Genomic DNA, 17689 nt, shown 5'->3' on the forward strand with positions numbered 1-17689 from the left:
TCAGCACTGGTCGCCATTTCTAGTACTGCCCAAGAAGGCTAAAAACCATCATGCTTACTTATCTAAACTGGCTCCTTTGAAACCACATTGGTACCATGCTTGCTTCCTCTGCCCCATTGTCATTGGTATCATATCTTGACAAGATTTCTGCTGAGACTCCAGTATTTGTACCATTGTACATAGCCCTGTCATTGTCAGTACAGTCTCCTTCATCTACTAAGGCTGGTTTTACATTTCCTGCAGACCTTACTATCACTCCAGAACTGGAGTCCCCCTTGGTGGCTGTCTCCTTTTTCTGCAATAGCCAGGAGTCTCTTGGTATTGGAGCCCAAGGTACTGAAGATGAGAATCTCTCTGCATCCAACCTCTACGGCACCAGTGCCTATCTCTCATGCTGTCGGGCGGAGACTTTTCCTATTTCTACAATTCCGGAATTGCCTCCCCCTTTAGAGTAATTCTGTTCATCTGCATAATCATTTTTGCATGGAAGCAGGAGCACTTCTCATACGAGATCTCTGCCTTCACCTACGTTGATTCCCAAGAATAGTTTTGGAAGGAGTCCATCTCGTCACAGATCCCATGTTTGAGAAAGGTCTCATGTTCTTGGTTTCCAGCTTTTGCAGCACCATATTTCCTTTCTATATGGGCTCAGACTTTGCCTATTGGTTTTCAGTTTAGTCCCTGAATTGAAAAATGAACTATTTGCTCAGTTCTAGTTGCAGACTGCATTCAAATTTCCAATTTTTTAAATAAACTACCTCTTCCCTCTTAAATTAGCGCGTACTCTACGAGGGCCCAGTTGACATCTCTGGCTTGTTTCAGAGAAGTGCTTATTGCTGAAATTTGTAGAGAAGCTACTTGTGGTTAGGATCATACGTTTACCAATTACTAGTCCATTGTCACAACTTCTCGGTCAGATGCCTAATTTGCTCTGCAGGACTCTTCTACAGTTGCTATTTAGATAAAACTCCTATCACCTACCTCTTTGAGTAACTGCTAGTCACTTACCCACAGTGGGATCTGTGTGAACAAAAGCTTCTCAAAGTACTTCAGTTATTGCAAGGGATGTAATCTGTCTGTACTATTTATTTTCTCTCTATCCATGCTGATAACACTTATTTACAAGACACTGATGCCACATGTTTGATCACTCAAATGTCTACTGCAAGATTCTTCTCTTTTAACACATTTAAATTATCTATTTTATAGCTGATTGAACAATCTAAACGTAAAGGTGAAAGTGAACTACTGGCCAAACGCGAGAAGCTTATTTTGGAACTAGAAAAGCAGACTCGCCGTATGGAAGAGTTTACAGAATTCTCAGAACTGGATCGTATGCAACAGGTCTGATAAACATAGTATAAAGGGGGTTCAAAGAGTCACATATGCTTAATACAAGAAATAGGATTGTGATTTTAAAAAAGGATGTAGCAAACACAAAGTTAAATGTTAAAGTTCTATTGCTGTACTGTTATGCTGATGAAACTCATTAGACACCCACTTTTGCGCTAACTACCATAGTGACACTAATATTCTGATTGGAGGGGAAATTTACCATAAGGACTTTGTTTAAATCCGTTAATAGGTAGTCACAGAGTGGAGTAATAGTAAAGATATGGAAGCAAATGCATTTGAGGCTGTGCAAACACTCTTGGTGAAATCCTGACCCTACTGAAGTTTTGCCATTGACTTCACGGGGGCCATGATTTCAGTAGCTGGTTTTAGTATGTTTAGTTTTGGGAAATTAACCCACTAAATTAGATTCGTTGGGGTTTTCAGGCAGTAATTTCATTAGGAATTGGCCAGTTACATAAATCTTAAAAGTCCACTGTGTACGAACAGTAGACTGAATGCTGGATCTGAAACTTCATGATGTTCCAGTCCCCTTCCCTAATCACTAAACACTTCCTGCCATATTTTGAATTTAAAAAATTGCTTAAATGGGAAGATTCCTGACTCCGTCACTGAGTAATTGAGTACATTTAAAAAAAAATTTCTCAAAACATGAAACTGTTGTTTAAACTTGGGAATCGCAGTTGCCAAGACTACATATTAACTACATAAAAGTTAATAATATGTGTTCTTTTTGGTACAATGTACTTTTGAAACTCAAACAATTTGAGAACACTTTTCTCAAACTTTGTCAAAGAGTAAAATTATGCTTATTTTGTTTTTCTGAGTATTAATCTAGTGTCCTCATTGCGGAAAAACTCAGTCCATCTGCTTGGGGACCATGTTATTGTCTTTGTTAAAGAGCATGAGGCTAATATCCTGTAACTTTCACAAATTACTTATAATTTTGAAAAGCCAATGATTTATTGTCTCTTTTAATATCATGTAATTATGTCTATTCCTTGTATAACATGAATAATTTTCAAAAGATATAAAATCATTTGATTTCAGTATGTGACTGACATGAGAGCATTGCAGAAACGCATACAGGAAGCTGAGGAAACAGTAGCTTTTATTAATAAAGAAGAGACTCTCTTCAAGTGGGAGCTGACTGAGTATCCTGTTCTCGAGAGTTTAAAAGTTAATATCGAGCCTTATCAGAAACTTTTTGTTCTTATACTGAAATGGCAACGAACAGAAAAACGGTAATTATATACTTGATAGTCTTAAAGCTAAATAAGGAAAAGGCTAAAAAATTCAGGCTGCTTTTGTTTGTCCATGCAAGATATGTGAGCTATTTTGATGCTTAACTCCTACATGTGAATATTTTCATCTCCGTGTTTATATCTATCCAGGTATAGATCTAGATCAGTGGTTCTCAACCTTTCCAGACTACTGTAACCCTTTCAGAAGTCTGATTTATCTTGTGTACCCTAAGTTTCACCTCACTTAAAAACTACTTGCTTACAAAAACTACTTGCTCATAAAAATACAAAAGTGTCACAGCACACTATTACTGAAAAATTGCTTGCTTTCTCATTTTTATCATATAATTATAAAATAAATTGATTGGAATATAAATATTGTACTTACATTTACTCCTGAGGGAATTCTGTGCCAAAAAATTAAAAATTATGCGCACAATATTTTAAAATTCTGCAAATTTTATTTGTCAAATAAATGTGGAGGCTCCAACATGGCATTGGGGAGCACAGGCCACTGGCTGCACAGCTGTGGGAGATCACTGTGCAGCTCCCTCTCGCCCCCGGGACACGGACTCAGCGGTGAGACTGCACCCAACCCTGACATAGTTCAAGGACCAGGCCTGCCCCAGAAACACCCCAAAGCTCTGCCTGTCTATGCCAGGTGCACCAGGAGTGGGCAGGCAGGCTCAGCAAGATAGGATTCGTGTGTGGAGGGGCTTAGTGTGGGGGTGATCCAGGTATGGGTTAAGAAAGTTCTGTGTGAGGCAATCTGGGTGTGGGCGGCTGAATGGGGGATCTGGGTGCGGGGGGGGAATCTGGATGCACAGGGGTTTGTTAGGGGGTTCTGGGTGCAACGGTAATGGGACTCTGCAGGGGATCCAGGTGAAGATGGTAGGGGCTCAGTGGGGGTAGGGAGGGTCTGGGTGTGGAGAGCTCAGTGAGAAGTCTAGATGCTGGGGGAGTGGGGCTTAGTGGGGGTGGGGATCCAGGATTTTGGTGCGGATGGCTTATTGGGGTGGTCCAGGTGCAGAAGGAGTAGGGTTCATCGTGGGGGGGGGGTTTCTGGTTGCGGGGAATGAGGCTCAGTAGGAGGGTCTGGGTATGAGGGGATCTGGATACACAGGGGTTGGGTGGATAGGGGAGCAGCTCCCTGTACAGTGATTCCTCCCCCTGTACCTGAGGAGTGATGGGTGCAGGAAGCGCGCTGTGTGTGTGGGGGGGGGGGGGGGGGGAGTTTGCAGCACTTCCTACAGCCGGAGGAGAAATCTAGGGGTGGGTTTGACCCAGCCCCAGATGCCCTGCAGGGGAAGAGGAAGGATAGGGTGGGGATTTTGGTGCGGATGGCTCATTGGGGTGGTCCAAGTGCAGGAGGAGGGGGGCTCATTGGGGGGTTCTAGTTGCGGGGGATGAGGCTCAGTGGGACCAACTGTGTCTTCCCCAGTCCCACCACACCCCACCCCACAGTGATTTACCTCTCTGCTGGCTGCCTTGGGCACCCGAAACATACTTCTCTGGGGCACTATCTATATTTATATAATAAAATACAATTTTGAGGCTGTCTTCACTCCCAAAATGGAATGTAGAGCTGCTCAAATTATTATGTTACCTCGGATGGGTAAATACTGCTGTATAAGCTATAATAGTGATAGGTCTAAAGTGTGTGAAAATGGGTATACGCTTCCGAACTGGAGGTATAATTTCCAGCTCTAGGAGACACATTCACTCTGGCTCTGATTGAGCTATTGCACTAAAAGTAGAATGTAGCCGCAATGGTGTGAGCAGCGGAGGGTGGGGGGAGGGAGTAGCCACCCCAAGTGCATACCCATCTAAGATGGTAGTCACCTTCTAGTGACTATACCATGTGGAAGCCCTGATGCTACTAAACAGGTGTGAGTGCTTTCTTGGTTACTATTAGTATTTTGTAGGGAATGACAGAATTAAAAACATTAGCTGCACATCCATTAAAACGTTTCTTTTAACTTTTTAAACTTCTGTTTATGATACAAATAGTATATTTAAAATTTAAAAATGTGTTTTAGATATGTACATGATATATTTGTCATTCTGATTCTTGTATAAGATGCATTATACTTTTCTTTTTTCTCCCAGATGGATGGATGGTGCTTTCCTGGACCTGAATGGGGAAAGCATGGAGACTGAGGTAGATGAGTTTTTTCGAGAGATATACAAGATGTTGAAGCTTTTTCAACAAAAGCAGAAGAAAGCAGAACTGGAAAAGAAGACACTGCATCGCAGAGCCATAGTAGAAGAGAAGCTGGAAGAAGAAAAGAAGGACAATCCAACGATTACAATGTGTTCATCAGTAATGGAGCAGATCAAAGACTTTAAGGTTAAAAAGATTGATAATAATACTTAGCATTTATGGGCAAATCCTAAGACCATTACTCATCCAAGTAGATTTAAAATAATTATTAAGATGATGTTAAAAATAAATAGTGAACAGAGTTTGAGCATAGAAGTTTCTGGTTATCAGGGAATAACATACAGATTATCGAGGGTGCAAAGTTTGGTTTAAGATAAGGTGGCATGAGGAATACATAATCTGCAATATCCCCGATTGGGAGTAAAAGGTTGATGGGTCAAAGTACAGACATTGAGATATGAGGGTATGAAGTTCATAAAGTGGCTATGTTCGGGTGTGGAGTATAATGAGTGGATATGAGGATGGATTGACCCTCATTTGGTGAGATTTAATGTTTAGGGAGTTTATGGTTCCAGTTCATATGATCCAACGGAGAAGGTCACTTGGTCCCTTTCTCGTAGTGGGAGAATGATGTCACTGTGGCTCACGCCTCCTGGTACTGTCGGTGGCCAGTGATGTGCTCGATTGTAGATACTACAATATCTGAAAGGATTTTTTTCAAGTCCTGCTACGCAGTGTTCATGGGAGTGTTGCCTCTGTCATGCTTTCCAAGTGATAAGTTATGCATTTAGAGTGAATTCCTGGACCAATTGAAATCAATGGCAAAACTTCAACTGATTTTAGTAGGGCCAGGATTTCACCCCTAAAGTTTTTGCAAATTTTCAGGTATATGAATAACCAAAGAGTCTATTAATAATATGTTTTAATTTACACATTATATAAATAACAAAAAGATTACTTCCTGCCATGGAAAAAGCAACAGTAAAAGAAACAGATTTTGAGGCATATATAAGAACTGTAATAGGGAATTCTGAAAATTAGACATAAAGGCAGCTAAAGGCTTTGTAAGCATCACTATGTGCGCCTTTTGCATTTAAAAATAAACTGGAATTTAAAAAGTACACAGATACAAAATATTATTTTTTCTCAGATTACTAGTAGAACAATTGTATATGAAAGTATATCTCAATACAAAATGTAGTTGAAAATTAGTTAATTTTTTATGCATCTGCCAAGACCTAAGTTCGTGGTTCTGTATTTCTTCAGAAAAAATTAATGAATAACATTTGGTAACAACTGAAGCAGTGCATTGAAAGAAGCCATCTGTACTGTTCAGGGATTACCGTAATTGAAGTCACTCATGTCATCAGTTGTTGCAGGAGAAAATCTGAACTTGTGTCTTGGCAGGTAAAAAGCCTTCTGGTAACGCATGTACAATAGCAAAATTATTACCTATAATTCTTCATCAGTGCAGATCCACTGACGAAAGTGCTATAATAGACAGGTTTTAGATTGATATGGAAACATTGTTTGAAAAGATTGTTAGATATCAGGAACAGTGGCCCATCATCCAGAGAGTCAGTGGAATTATGTTTTGAAAATAATAGTAGATATGTATATTATGGACAGTCTTTTAATATTCAACTTCTCTGGATGTATTAGCTGAAATGCAGAGTTTAGCTGCAAAGGGAAAAGAGGGTGAGCTAATATAAGTGGATCGTAATTCACATTATCTGCACAATTTGTATTTACATAGATGAAATTCTGTTTTGCAAATATTTTTCTCAACTAGGAGAATATCCCCACGGTGACTATCCTTTGTAACCCAGGCATAAGGACTCGCCACTGGCAACAGATGTCAGATATAATAGGATATGATTTAACTCCAGACTCTGGAACTACCCTAAGAAAAGTTTTAAAGCAGAACCTAGCCCCTTACCTGGAGCAATTTGAAACCATAAGTGTAGGCGCAAGTAAGGTGAGCACAAGAGTAAATCTCTTAAGAAACAAATGAAAAGTGAAGTATGTTTGTGTGTTGGTTTCTGGGACTTATTATAATGACTTTTTTTCCTTTTATTGTTGTACATAACTTTCTGCATCTGTTGAGAGCTAATCTCTAACAACATGACCTTTTGGATGGAGTGTTGGCTATAACTTTGAATTTGTTTGCATTTATAACTTTTGTGTTGTAGCATCAGTGTTACCTAACTGTATTATTTTGTTATGCTTCAACAAATGAAATGTTAAGAAAAATAATAAAAGAAAACAGTGTTATGCTGGTAGTACTAGTGACAATTCTCCTAAAATTTATCTAGGTATGTGAGATTATATATTGAATGTGTCAATCAAAGAAAATTAGTGCAGTGACTATAAAATATCTCCTTTCTATACTATAGGAGTTTTCTTTAGAGAAAGCTATGCACGCTATGATGGAAATATGGGAGTCTGTTTCCTTCCATACAAGCATTTATCGTGAGACTGGAGTTAGTATTCTGTCAGCAGTGGATGAGATTCAGACTGTTCTAGATGATCAGATTGTAAAAACTCAAACAATGAGAGGATCGCCTTTCATTAAACCTTTTGAAAAAGAAATCAAGGTATGAGAGGCAATATGTTTATTTGCTTTTTAAAATGGCCACTTATATTCAAGTGATAACTATACAGTTGCCCTAATGTTTTATTATTGTGTCATTATCGTTGGATTTAATTTTTCAAAATTTGATATCATGGGTGTTTCTAAATAAAATGTTTTACAAGTTGTTTTAATTTTTTTTTTTAATGTTGAGATTCCCCCTTGCTCTCCCACTCATGGTTTGTCTCTTCCTCCTGGACCAACAGCAGCAGAGAGAATGTCCTGAATATCCGAATCACTTTAATCTGGGAAACTAACATTTTATATAAACTCTCTGACCCCTCTTGCTGATGATTATAATGATGTTTTCATTATCTTTAATTAAAGTATTCGGTGATCTACATAAGAACATAAGATAAGAACATAAGAAAGGCTGTACCGGGTCAGACCAAAGGTCCATCTAGCCCAGTATCCTGTCTACCAACAGTGGCCAATGCCAGGTGCCCCAGAGGGAGTGAACCTAACAGGCAATGATCAAGTGATCTCTCTCCTGCCATCCATCTCCATCCTCTAACAGACAGAGGCTAGGGACACCATTCCTTACCCGTCCTGGCTAATAGCCATTAATGGACTTAACCACCATGAATTTATCCAGTTCTTCTTCGAGTGCTTGCTCATATCCATTCCATTAGGTGTGTGCGCGCCGCGTGCACGATCGTCGGAAGATTTTTACCCTAGCAACACCGGCGGGTCGGCTGTGGAGCCCCCTAGAGTGGCGCCTTCATGGCGCTGAATATATACCCCAGCCGACCCGGCGCCCCCTCAGTTCCTTCTTACCGCCCCTGACGGTCGTTGGAACTGTGGAGCGCTGCTTAGCTGTTCTCCACTTTCCCTAGCTTATCTTGTTGTATCATAGTTGTAGTTATAGTTATAGTCTTAGAGTTTGTTGTAAGTTAGTTAAGTAGTTTTAAAGTTGTTCTAAATAGTCCAGGGGATTAAGGGGGTCGTCTTCCCCCTTTCTCCCCCGGCCGCGGGGCCGGGCTCATGCCCAACGCTCCCGGCTTCAAGCTGTGCGCCTCCTGCGCTAAACCTATGCCCACGAGCGACCCGCACGAATCCTGTCTGAAGTGCCTGGGAGAGTCACACCAGACAGACAAGTGTAAAATCTGTAAGGCCTTCCGTCCGAGAACCAAGAAGGAGCGGGACTTTCGGCTCAGGCAACTTCTGATGGAGGCGGCTCTTAGCCCGGACGCTCCTTCTACGAGCAAGGCCCCGGCACCTAGCACCTCGGTGCGCAGTGCCCCGGCGGCACCGGCTGCGACGACCACGCGAGTGGCGTCAGACAAGCCTCCCCGGCACCGGACCTCGTCGGCACCGCAGACACAGCAAGTGCCTCGGCGCCGGTCCTTATCCCCAGGGCATAAAAAAGCCCATAAGACGGGGACATCAGTGCCGAAGACGCCAGCTCCCCCAGTGTCGGGGGTAGAGCCGCGTCCACCGGTGGAGCAACGAAAACAGGTGCCTCCGGCACCGTCGACTCCGGCGCCGAGGCCGTTGAGTCCGGTGCAAATAGCGTCTCCCCCCAGGCCGGCGGTGATACAGTGCCTCCCGTCGACTCCAGAGACCTTCGCGGCGGCGAGAGACTTAATAGCTCTCACGGAGCCGGCACCGCCTCAACCACCGGCACCGACTGCACCGTTGACTCGCCCGGTCCAGTCGAGGGGGAAACCTGCCTTGATGCGCCCGCCATCACAAGGGCTGGAACCTCGGCACCGATCCAGGTCCCGAAGCAGGTCCCCACGCCGCTCGCAGTCCCGGCACCGAATATCGTCTCGGCACCGGTCGTACTCGCGGCCAAGATCTTCTTCGCGGCACCGCTCTTCGTCTCGGCACCGATATGATCGTCGGCACCGATCAACGTCGAGACGTAGTTCTCGGCACCGCTATGGTCGACGCTCGACGTCGAGGGGTCGCTCCCGGCACCGGGCATACTCCAGGTCCTCGTCGAGGTCCAGATCCGACTCCCGGCACCGACGAGGTCATCGGCACCGGTCGCGGTCCCGGCACCGATCGCCGGCACCGCGCAGAGATAGATCATCTCCGGACCGGCACCGTGCGGCACCGCAGCCCACCGGGATGGTTTCATCTCTCTCGGCACCGCCATGGCCGTCTAGATCGGTGTCTCGTTCCTCGGAGGACCTGTCGAGATCGGCATACCCCCCTCAAGGGCACGCCGAGGAACAAAATTTCGGCCACTGGCAAGAGATGGCAGAGGACCACTCTCAGGGACCATCTCACTGGTCGTTTTGGACCCCGTGGGCGTACCACCAAGAGCAAGGGGCTCCAATACCATCGACCTCTCGCTCGGGTCACTCGGTCAGAAGGGCCCCAGAATCCACCATCTCTCGGCCTCCGCCAGGAGGCATGGAGGCTTCGGTGTCCACGCCACCCGACACCAGGGACCCAAGTGCAGGTGATGCCCCGGCCCAAGAGCAGGGGGATCAGGACCCCCCCTTGGATCCAGTGCCACCGGAGGCATCCTCTTCCTCCTCTCCGGATGAGGCAGTGGCGGGCACTTCCTGTACGGGTCCCCCTCCGATAGATCTTCGGGCTCACCAGGATCTCCTGCGTAGGATGGCCCGTAATATGGACCTACAGGTGGAGGAGATAGTGGAGGTTCACGACCCGATCGTGAATATCCTTGGAGCAGATGCCCCATCGAGGGTGGCGTTACCTCTGATCCGCACGATCCAAACAAATGCGGATACGATATGGCAAACTCCTGCCTCCATTCCACCCACAGCGAGAGGGGTGGAAAGAAAATACTTTGTCCCGTCTAAGGACTGTGGGTACTTGTATACCCACCCCCAACCGTGTTCACTGGTGGTGGAATCAGTGAATGCACGAGAGCGCCACGGCCAGCAGGCTGCAGCGCCTAAATCAAAAGAGGCTAAGCGGCTCGATCTGTTTGGCCGCAAGGTTTACTCAGCCGGAGGGCTACAACTTAGAGCGGCGAACCAACAGGCGCTACTGAGCCGCTACAATTTCAACTCCTGGAACTCTATGGGGAAGTTTAAGGAGTTGATTCCCCAAGAGTCCAGGGAGGAGTTTGGAGCCATAGTAGAGGAGGGCAAGAAGGTGGCTCGGACCTCCTTGCAAGCCTCCTTGGACATTGCAGACTCAGCGGCGAGGACCCTGGCTTCGGGTGTCGCTATGCGCAGGATCTCCTGGCTTCAGGTTTCGGGTTTGCCTCCGGAGCTGCAGCAAACCCTACAAGATCTGCCTTTTGAGGGTCATGGATTGTTCTCGGATAAGACGGACTCTCGCCTGCAGAGCCTCAAGGACTCGAGAACAATCATGCGCTCCCTGGGGATGCATGTTGTGGGCCCCCAGCGCAGGCCGTTTAGGCCGCAGCCTCAGCGCTTCTACCCCCCCCCCGCCTCGTCAGAGACAGGACTCGGCCCGGAGGCGAGGGCGAGGTGGTAGAAGAAGGTGGACCGGCCCTCAACCTGGCCAGAACCAGGGGCCACCTAGACCACCTTCAGGCCCCAGGCAGAACTTTTGAAGGTGCGGTCGAGGACGGCGCCCCAGTCATCCCCCAGGATCCAGCCCCCTCCTTTCGGGATCGCCTCTCCCACTTCCACCGTGCTTGGTCCCTTATAACTTCGGACCGTTGGGTCCTCCGCACGGTGGAGAGGGGATACGCTATCCAGTTTTCTTCATTTCCCCCCTCCTCCCCCCCTTCCCCGTCCCTCTTCAGGGACCCTTCTCACGAACAACTTCTTATACAGGAAGTCTCTACGCTCCTCGCCATGGGGGCCATAGAGGAGGTTCCAGTGGATTTAAGGGGCAGGGGATTCTATTCCCGTTACTTCCTCATCCCCAAGTCCAAAGGAGGTCTGCGACCCATCTTGGACTTGCGCGGACTCAACAAATTCGTAGTAAAGTTGAAGTTCCGCATGGTCTCTCTGGGGGCCATTATCCCTTCCCTCGATCCTGGAGACTGGTTTGCCGCCCTCGACATGAAAGACACATACTTTCACATTGCTATTTACCCGCCTCACAGACGCTTCCTCCGATTCGTGGTAAACAGGGTGCACTACCAATTTGCAGTCCTTCCCTTCGGCCTATCTTCGGCCCCACGGGTCTTCACGAAATGTATGGCTGTCGTGGCAGCGTACCTTCGTCGGCAAGGGATACAGGTGTTCCCGTACCTAGACGACTGGCTGGTACGCGGTCGCACCAAGGAACAAGTTCGCGATCACGTCCACATAATAGTGCGCACATTCAACAAGTTGGGTATCCTACTCAACAAGGACAAATCCACTCTAGAACCTACCCAGAGAATAGAATTCATCGGTGCGGTTCTAGACTCCAGACGCGCACAAGCCATCCTGCCAGACAATCGCTTTTGCACCATCACGAGCCTCATCCAAGGACTCAAGGCCTTCCCAACTACCACGGTGAGGTCGTGCCTTACCCTGCTGGGTCACATGGCTTCCTGCACGTACGTAACCAGGCATGCCAGACTTCGGCTTCGCCCACTCCAGACCTGGGTGTCATCAATATACCGCCCACATCGGGACAGCCTGAAGATGGTGGTTACAATCCCGAACTCGGTCCTGACCTCCCTCACATGGTGGCTAGATCACAATGTGGTTTGCGAAGGGATGCCGTTTCACGCCCCACAACCCTCTCTGCACCTGGTCACAGACGCTTCATCTCTGGGTTGGGGCGCCCATCTCAACGAGCACCATACCTAGGGCCTGTGGACTGCACCTCAGCTAGCCCTACACATCAATGTTCGGGAACTGATGGCGGTGCGCCTGGCGTGCCAGGCATTTCTCAATCTCCTACGGGGCCGCTGTGTGTTAGTTCTCACCGACAACACCACGGCCATGTTTTACATCAACAAGCAAGGAGGAGCACGTTCGTCAATTCTATGCCAAGAGGCCATTCGCCTGTGGGACTTCTGCATCGCCCACTCAATCCATCTCACGGCATCGTTCCTCCCTGGAGTCCAGAACACCTTAGCGGACCGACTCAGCAGGTCCTTTCAAACGCACGAGTGGTCTATCCGTCCGGACATCATACATTCCGTCTTCCAGAAGTGGGGGTTTCCCCAGATAGACCTGTTTGCATCTCGAGACAACAGGAAGTGCCACGTGTTCTGCTCCCTGCAAGGTCGAGCCCCAGGCTCCCTCTCGGATGCGTTTCTCCTTCCCTGGAAAGACCACCTGTTTTATGCCTTCCCTCCGTTTCCTCTGGTCCACAAGGTACTGCTCAAATTGCGCAGAGACCAGGCACAGGTAATTCTGGTCGCTCCAGCGTGGCCGAGACAACATTGGTACACCACGCTGCTGGAACTCTCGGTTCAGACACCGATCCCGCTTCCATTGTATCCGGATCTCATCACGCAGAACCATGGCCGGCTGCGTCACCCCGACCTGCAATCACTCCACCTCACGGCGTGGCTGCTCCATGGTTCACCCAGGCAGAGCAACAGTGTTCACACTCTGTCCAACAGATTCTGCTGAGCAGTAGGAAGCCTTCAACACGGACCACATACTTGGCCAAGTGGAAGCGGTTCTCCTGTTGGTGCGAACAACGAGCCACGTCCCCATTGCACGCACCTATTCCTCTTATTTTGGAATATCTCCTCTCCCTAAAACAGCAAGGGTTGGCGATATCTTCAATTAGAGTTCACCTGGCCGCTATATCGGCCTTCCATCCAGGGGAACTCGCGTCCTCGGTATTCTCTAACCCGATGGTCGTTAGATTCCTCAAGGGCTTAGACCGGATGTACCCACAACAACGTCAGCCCGTTCCGACGTGGGACCTCAACCTGGTTCTCTCCAAGCTCACAGGTCCTCCATTCGAGCCACTGGCCACCTGTTCACTTCTGTACCTGTCCTGGAAGACAGCCTTCCTCGTAGCCATCACCTCAGCAAGGCGCGTTTCTGAACTCAGGGCGCTTACATCCGAGCCCCCTTACACAGTTTTCCACAAGGATAAAGTGCAGCTTCGTCCACATCCTGCCTTTCTCCCTAAAGTGGTTTCTCCATTTCATATCAACCAGGATATATTTCTCCCGGTTTTTCACCCTAAACCACATGCTACTCGCCAGGATCAACGTTTGCATTCCCTGGACGTACGCAGGGCCCTGGCCTTCTATATTGACCGCACAAAGCACTTTAGAAAGACGACGCAACTCTTCGTTGCAGTGGCCGACCGAATGAAAGGATCACCGGTCTCCTCACAACGCCTATCCTCCTGGATTACGTCTTGCATCCGGACTTGCTACGACCTGGCAGGTGTCTCAGTACCACACCTCACCGCTCACTCCACGAGGGCCCAAGCTTCCTCGACGGCTTTCCTGGCGCAAGTTCCGATCCAGGACATTTGTAGAGCTGCGGTTTGGTCGTCAGTCCACACGTTTACGGCTCACTATGCACTAGTGCAGCAGTCCAGGGACGATGCTGCCTTCGGATCAGCAGTTTTGCACACAGCAATGTCTCACTCCGACCCCACCACCTAAGTTGGGCTTGGGAGTCACCTAATGGAATGGATATGAGCAAGCACTCGAAGAAGAAAAGACGGTTACTCACCGTTGTAACTGTTGTTCTTCGAGATGTGTTGCTCATATCCATTCCAAACCCGCCCTCCGTCCCCACTGTCGGAGTAGCCGGCAAGAAGGAACTGAGGGGGCGCCGGGTCGGCTGGGGTATATATTCAGCGCCATGAAGGCGCCACTCTAGGGGGCTCCACAGCCGACCCGCCGGTGTTGCTAGGGTAAAAATCTTCCGACGATCGTGCACGCGGTGCGCACACACCTAATGGAATGGATATGAGCAACACATCTCGAAGAACAACAGTTACAACGGTGAGTAACCGTCTTTTCTCTTTTAAACTCTGTTATAGTCCTAGCCTTCACAACCTTCTCAGGTAAGGAGTTCCACATGTTGACTGTGCGCTGAGTGAAGAAGAACTTCCTTTTATTTGTTTTAAACCTGCTGCCTATTAATTTCATTTGATGACCCCTAGTTCTTGTATTATGGGAATAAGTAAATAACTTTTCCTTATCCACTTTCTCCACATCACTCATGATTTTATATACCTCTATCATATCCCCCCTTAATCTCCTCTTTTTCCAAGCTGAAGAGTCCTAGCCTCTTTAATCTCTCCTCATATGGGACCCATTCCAAACCCTTAATCATTTTAGTTGCCCTTTTCTGAACCTTTTCTAGTGCCAGTATATCTTTTTTGAGATGAGGAGACCACATCTGTACGCAGTATTCGAGATGAGGGCGTACCATCGATTTATATAAGGGCAATAATATATTCTCAGTCTTATTCTCTATCCCCTTTTTAATGATTCCTAACATCCTGTTTGCTTTTTTGACCGCCTCTGCACACTGCGTGGACACTTTCAGAGAACTATCCACGATGACTCCAAGATCTTTTTCCTGACTTGTTGTAGCTAAATTAGCCTCCATCATATTGTATGTATAGTTGGGGTTATTTTTTCCAATGTGCATTACTTTACATTTATCCACATTAAATTTCATTTGCCATTTTGTTGCCCAATCACTTAGTTTTGTGAGATCTTTTTGAAGTTCTTCACAGTCTGCTTTGGACTTAACTATCTTTAGCAGTTTAGTATCATCTGCAAACTTTGCCACCTCACTGTTTACCCCTTTCTCCAGATCATTTATGAATAAGTTGAATAGGATCGGTCCGAGGACTGACCCTTGGGGAACACCACTAGTTACCCCTCTCCATTCTGAGAATTTACCATTTATTCCTACCCTTTGTTCCCTCTCTTTTAACCAGTTCTCAATCCATGAAAGGACCTTCCCTTTTATCCCATGGCAGCTTAATTTACGTAAGAGCCTTTGGTGAGGGACCTTGTCAAAGGCTTTCTGGAAATCTAAGTACACTATGTCCACTGGATCCCCTTTGTCCACATGTTTGTTGACCCCTTCAAAGAATTCTAATAGATTAGTAAGACACGATTTCCCTTTACAGAAACCATGTTGACTATCGCTCAACAGTTTATGTTTTTCTCTGTGTCGGACAATTTTATTCTTAACTATTGTTTCGACTAATTTGCCCGGTACAGATGTTAGACTTACCGGTCTGTAATTGCCAGGATCACCTCTAGAGCCCTTTTTAAATATTGGCATTACATTTACTAACTTCCAGTCATTGGGTACAGAAGCCGATTTAAAGGACAGGTTACAAACCTTAGTTAACAGTTCCGCAACTTCACATTTGAGTTCTTTCAGAACTCTTGGGTGAATGCCATCTGGTCCCGGTGACTTGTTAATGTTAAGTTTATCAATTAATTCCAAAACCTCCTCTCGTGACACTTCAATCCGTGACAGTTCCTCAGATTTGTCACCTACAAAAGCCAGCTCAGGTTTGGGAATCTCCCTAACATCCTCAGCCGTGAAGACTGAAGCAAAGAATCCATTTAGTTTCTCCGCAATGACTTTATCGTCTTTAAGCGCTCCTTTTGTATCTCGATCATCAAGGGGCCCCACTGGTTGTTTAGCAGGCTTCCTGCGTCTGATGGACTTAAAAAACATTTTGTTATTACCTTTGGAGTTTTTGGCTAGCCGTTCTTCAAACTCCTCTTTGGCTTTTCTTATTACATTCTTGCACTTAATTTGGCAGCGTTTATGCTCCTTTCTATTTGCTTCACTAGGATTTGACTTCCACTTTTTAAAGGAAGTCTTTTTATCTCTCACTGCTTCTTTTACATGGTTGTTAAGCCACGGTGACTCTCTTTTAGTTCTTTTACTGTGTTTCTTAATTTGGGGTATACATTGAAGTTGGGCCTCTATTATGGTGTCTTTAAAACGCGCCCATGCAGCTTGAAGGGATTTCACTTTAGTCACTGTACCTTTTAACTTCTGTTTAACTAACCCCCTCATTTTTGCATAGTTCCCCCTTTTGAAATTAAATGCCACAGTGCTGGGCTGTTGAGATGGTCTTCCCACCACAGGGATGTTGAATGCTATTGTATTATGGTCACTATTTCCAAGCGGTCCTGCTATAGTTACCTCTTGGACCAGCTCCTGCGCTCCACTCAGGACTAAATCTAGAGTTGCCTCTCCCCTTGTGGGTTCCCGTACCAGCTGCTCCATGAAGCAGTCATTTAAAGTATCGAGAAATTTTATCTCTGCATTTCGTCCTGAAGTGAAATGTTCCCAGTCAATATGGGGATAATTGAAATCCCCCACTATTATTGAGTTCTTAATTTTGATAGGCTCTCTAATTTTCCTTAGCATTTCATCATCACTATCACCGTCCTGGTCAGGTGGTCGATAATAGATCCCTAATGTTATATTCTTATTAGAGCATGAAATTTCTATCCATAGAGATTCTATGGAACATGCGGATTTGCTTAAGATTTTTACTTCATTTGATTGTACATTTTCTTTCACATATAATGCCACCCCCCCCCCCCCGCATGACCTGTTCTGTCCTTCCGATATATTTTGTACCCCGGAATGATTGTGTCCCATTGATTGCTCTCAGTCCACCAGGTTTCTGTGATGCCTATTATATCAATATCCTCCTTTATCACAAGGCACTCTAGTTCACCCATCTTATTATTTAGACTTCTAGCATTTGTGTACAAGCACTTTAAAAACTTGTCACTGTTTATTTGTCTGCCCTTTTCTGATGTGTCAAATTCTTTTTTATGTGAATGTTTATCATCTGATCTGGCCCCTACTTTATCCTCTTCCATCCTCTGCTCCTGACTATAACCTGGAGATTCTCTATCATTAGACTCTCCCCTAAGAGAAGTCTCTGTCCGAGCCACATGCTCCTCTGCAGCAGTCGGCTTTCCCCCATCTCCTAGTTTAAAAACTGCTTTACAACCTTTTTAATGTTTAGTGCCAGCAGTCTGGTTCCCCTTTGGTTTAGGTGGAGCCCATCCTTCCTGTATAGGCTCCCCCCATTCCAGAAGTTTCCCCAGTTCCTAATGAATGTAAACCCCTCCTCTCTACACCATTGTCTCATCCACGCATTGAGACTCTGAAGCTCTGCCTGCCTACCTGGCCCTGCGCGTGGAACTGGGACCATTTCTGAGAATGCCACCATAGAGGTCCTGGATTTCAGTCTCTTCCCTAGCAGCCTAAATTTGGCCTCCAGGACCTCTCTCCTACCCTTCCCTATGTCATTGGTACCTACATGTACCACGACCACCGGCTCCTCCCCAGCACTACACATAAGTCTGTCTAGATGCCTCGAGAGATCCGTAACCTTCGCACCGGCAGGCAAGTCACCATACGGTTCTCCCAGTCATCACAAACCCAGCTATCTACGTTTCTAATGATCGAA

The 17689-nt window shown here is 46.3% G+C and overlaps 1 protein-coding gene across 3 annotated transcripts in view; it reads left to right on the forward strand.

The window, feature by feature from the left end:
- The window catches only part of DNAH12 (dynein axonemal heavy chain 12), a 181279-nt gene that overhangs the window by 40895 nt on the left and 122695 nt on the right, over window positions 1–17689 (forward strand). For all 3 annotated transcript variants that reach the window (XM_065550977.1, XM_065550978.1, XM_065550979.1), the window contains exons 15-19: window positions 1210–1344; window positions 2404–2597; window positions 4707–4947; window positions 6554–6739; window positions 7158–7358. In XM_065550977.1, the coding sequence (XP_065407049.1) occupies window positions 1210–1344; window positions 2404–2597; window positions 4707–4947; window positions 6554–6739; window positions 7158–7358 (957 nt within the window). The remainder of the gene's footprint in view (window positions 1–1209; window positions 1345–2403; window positions 2598–4706; window positions 4948–6553; window positions 6740–7157; window positions 7359–17689) is intronic.

This window comes from Chrysemys picta, chromosome 7 (genome assembly GCF_011386835.1).
Source record: "Chrysemys picta bellii isolate R12L10 chromosome 7, ASM1138683v2, whole genome shotgun sequence".
NCBI classification, from domain to species: domain Eukaryota; kingdom Metazoa; phylum Chordata; order Testudines; family Emydidae; genus Chrysemys; species Chrysemys picta.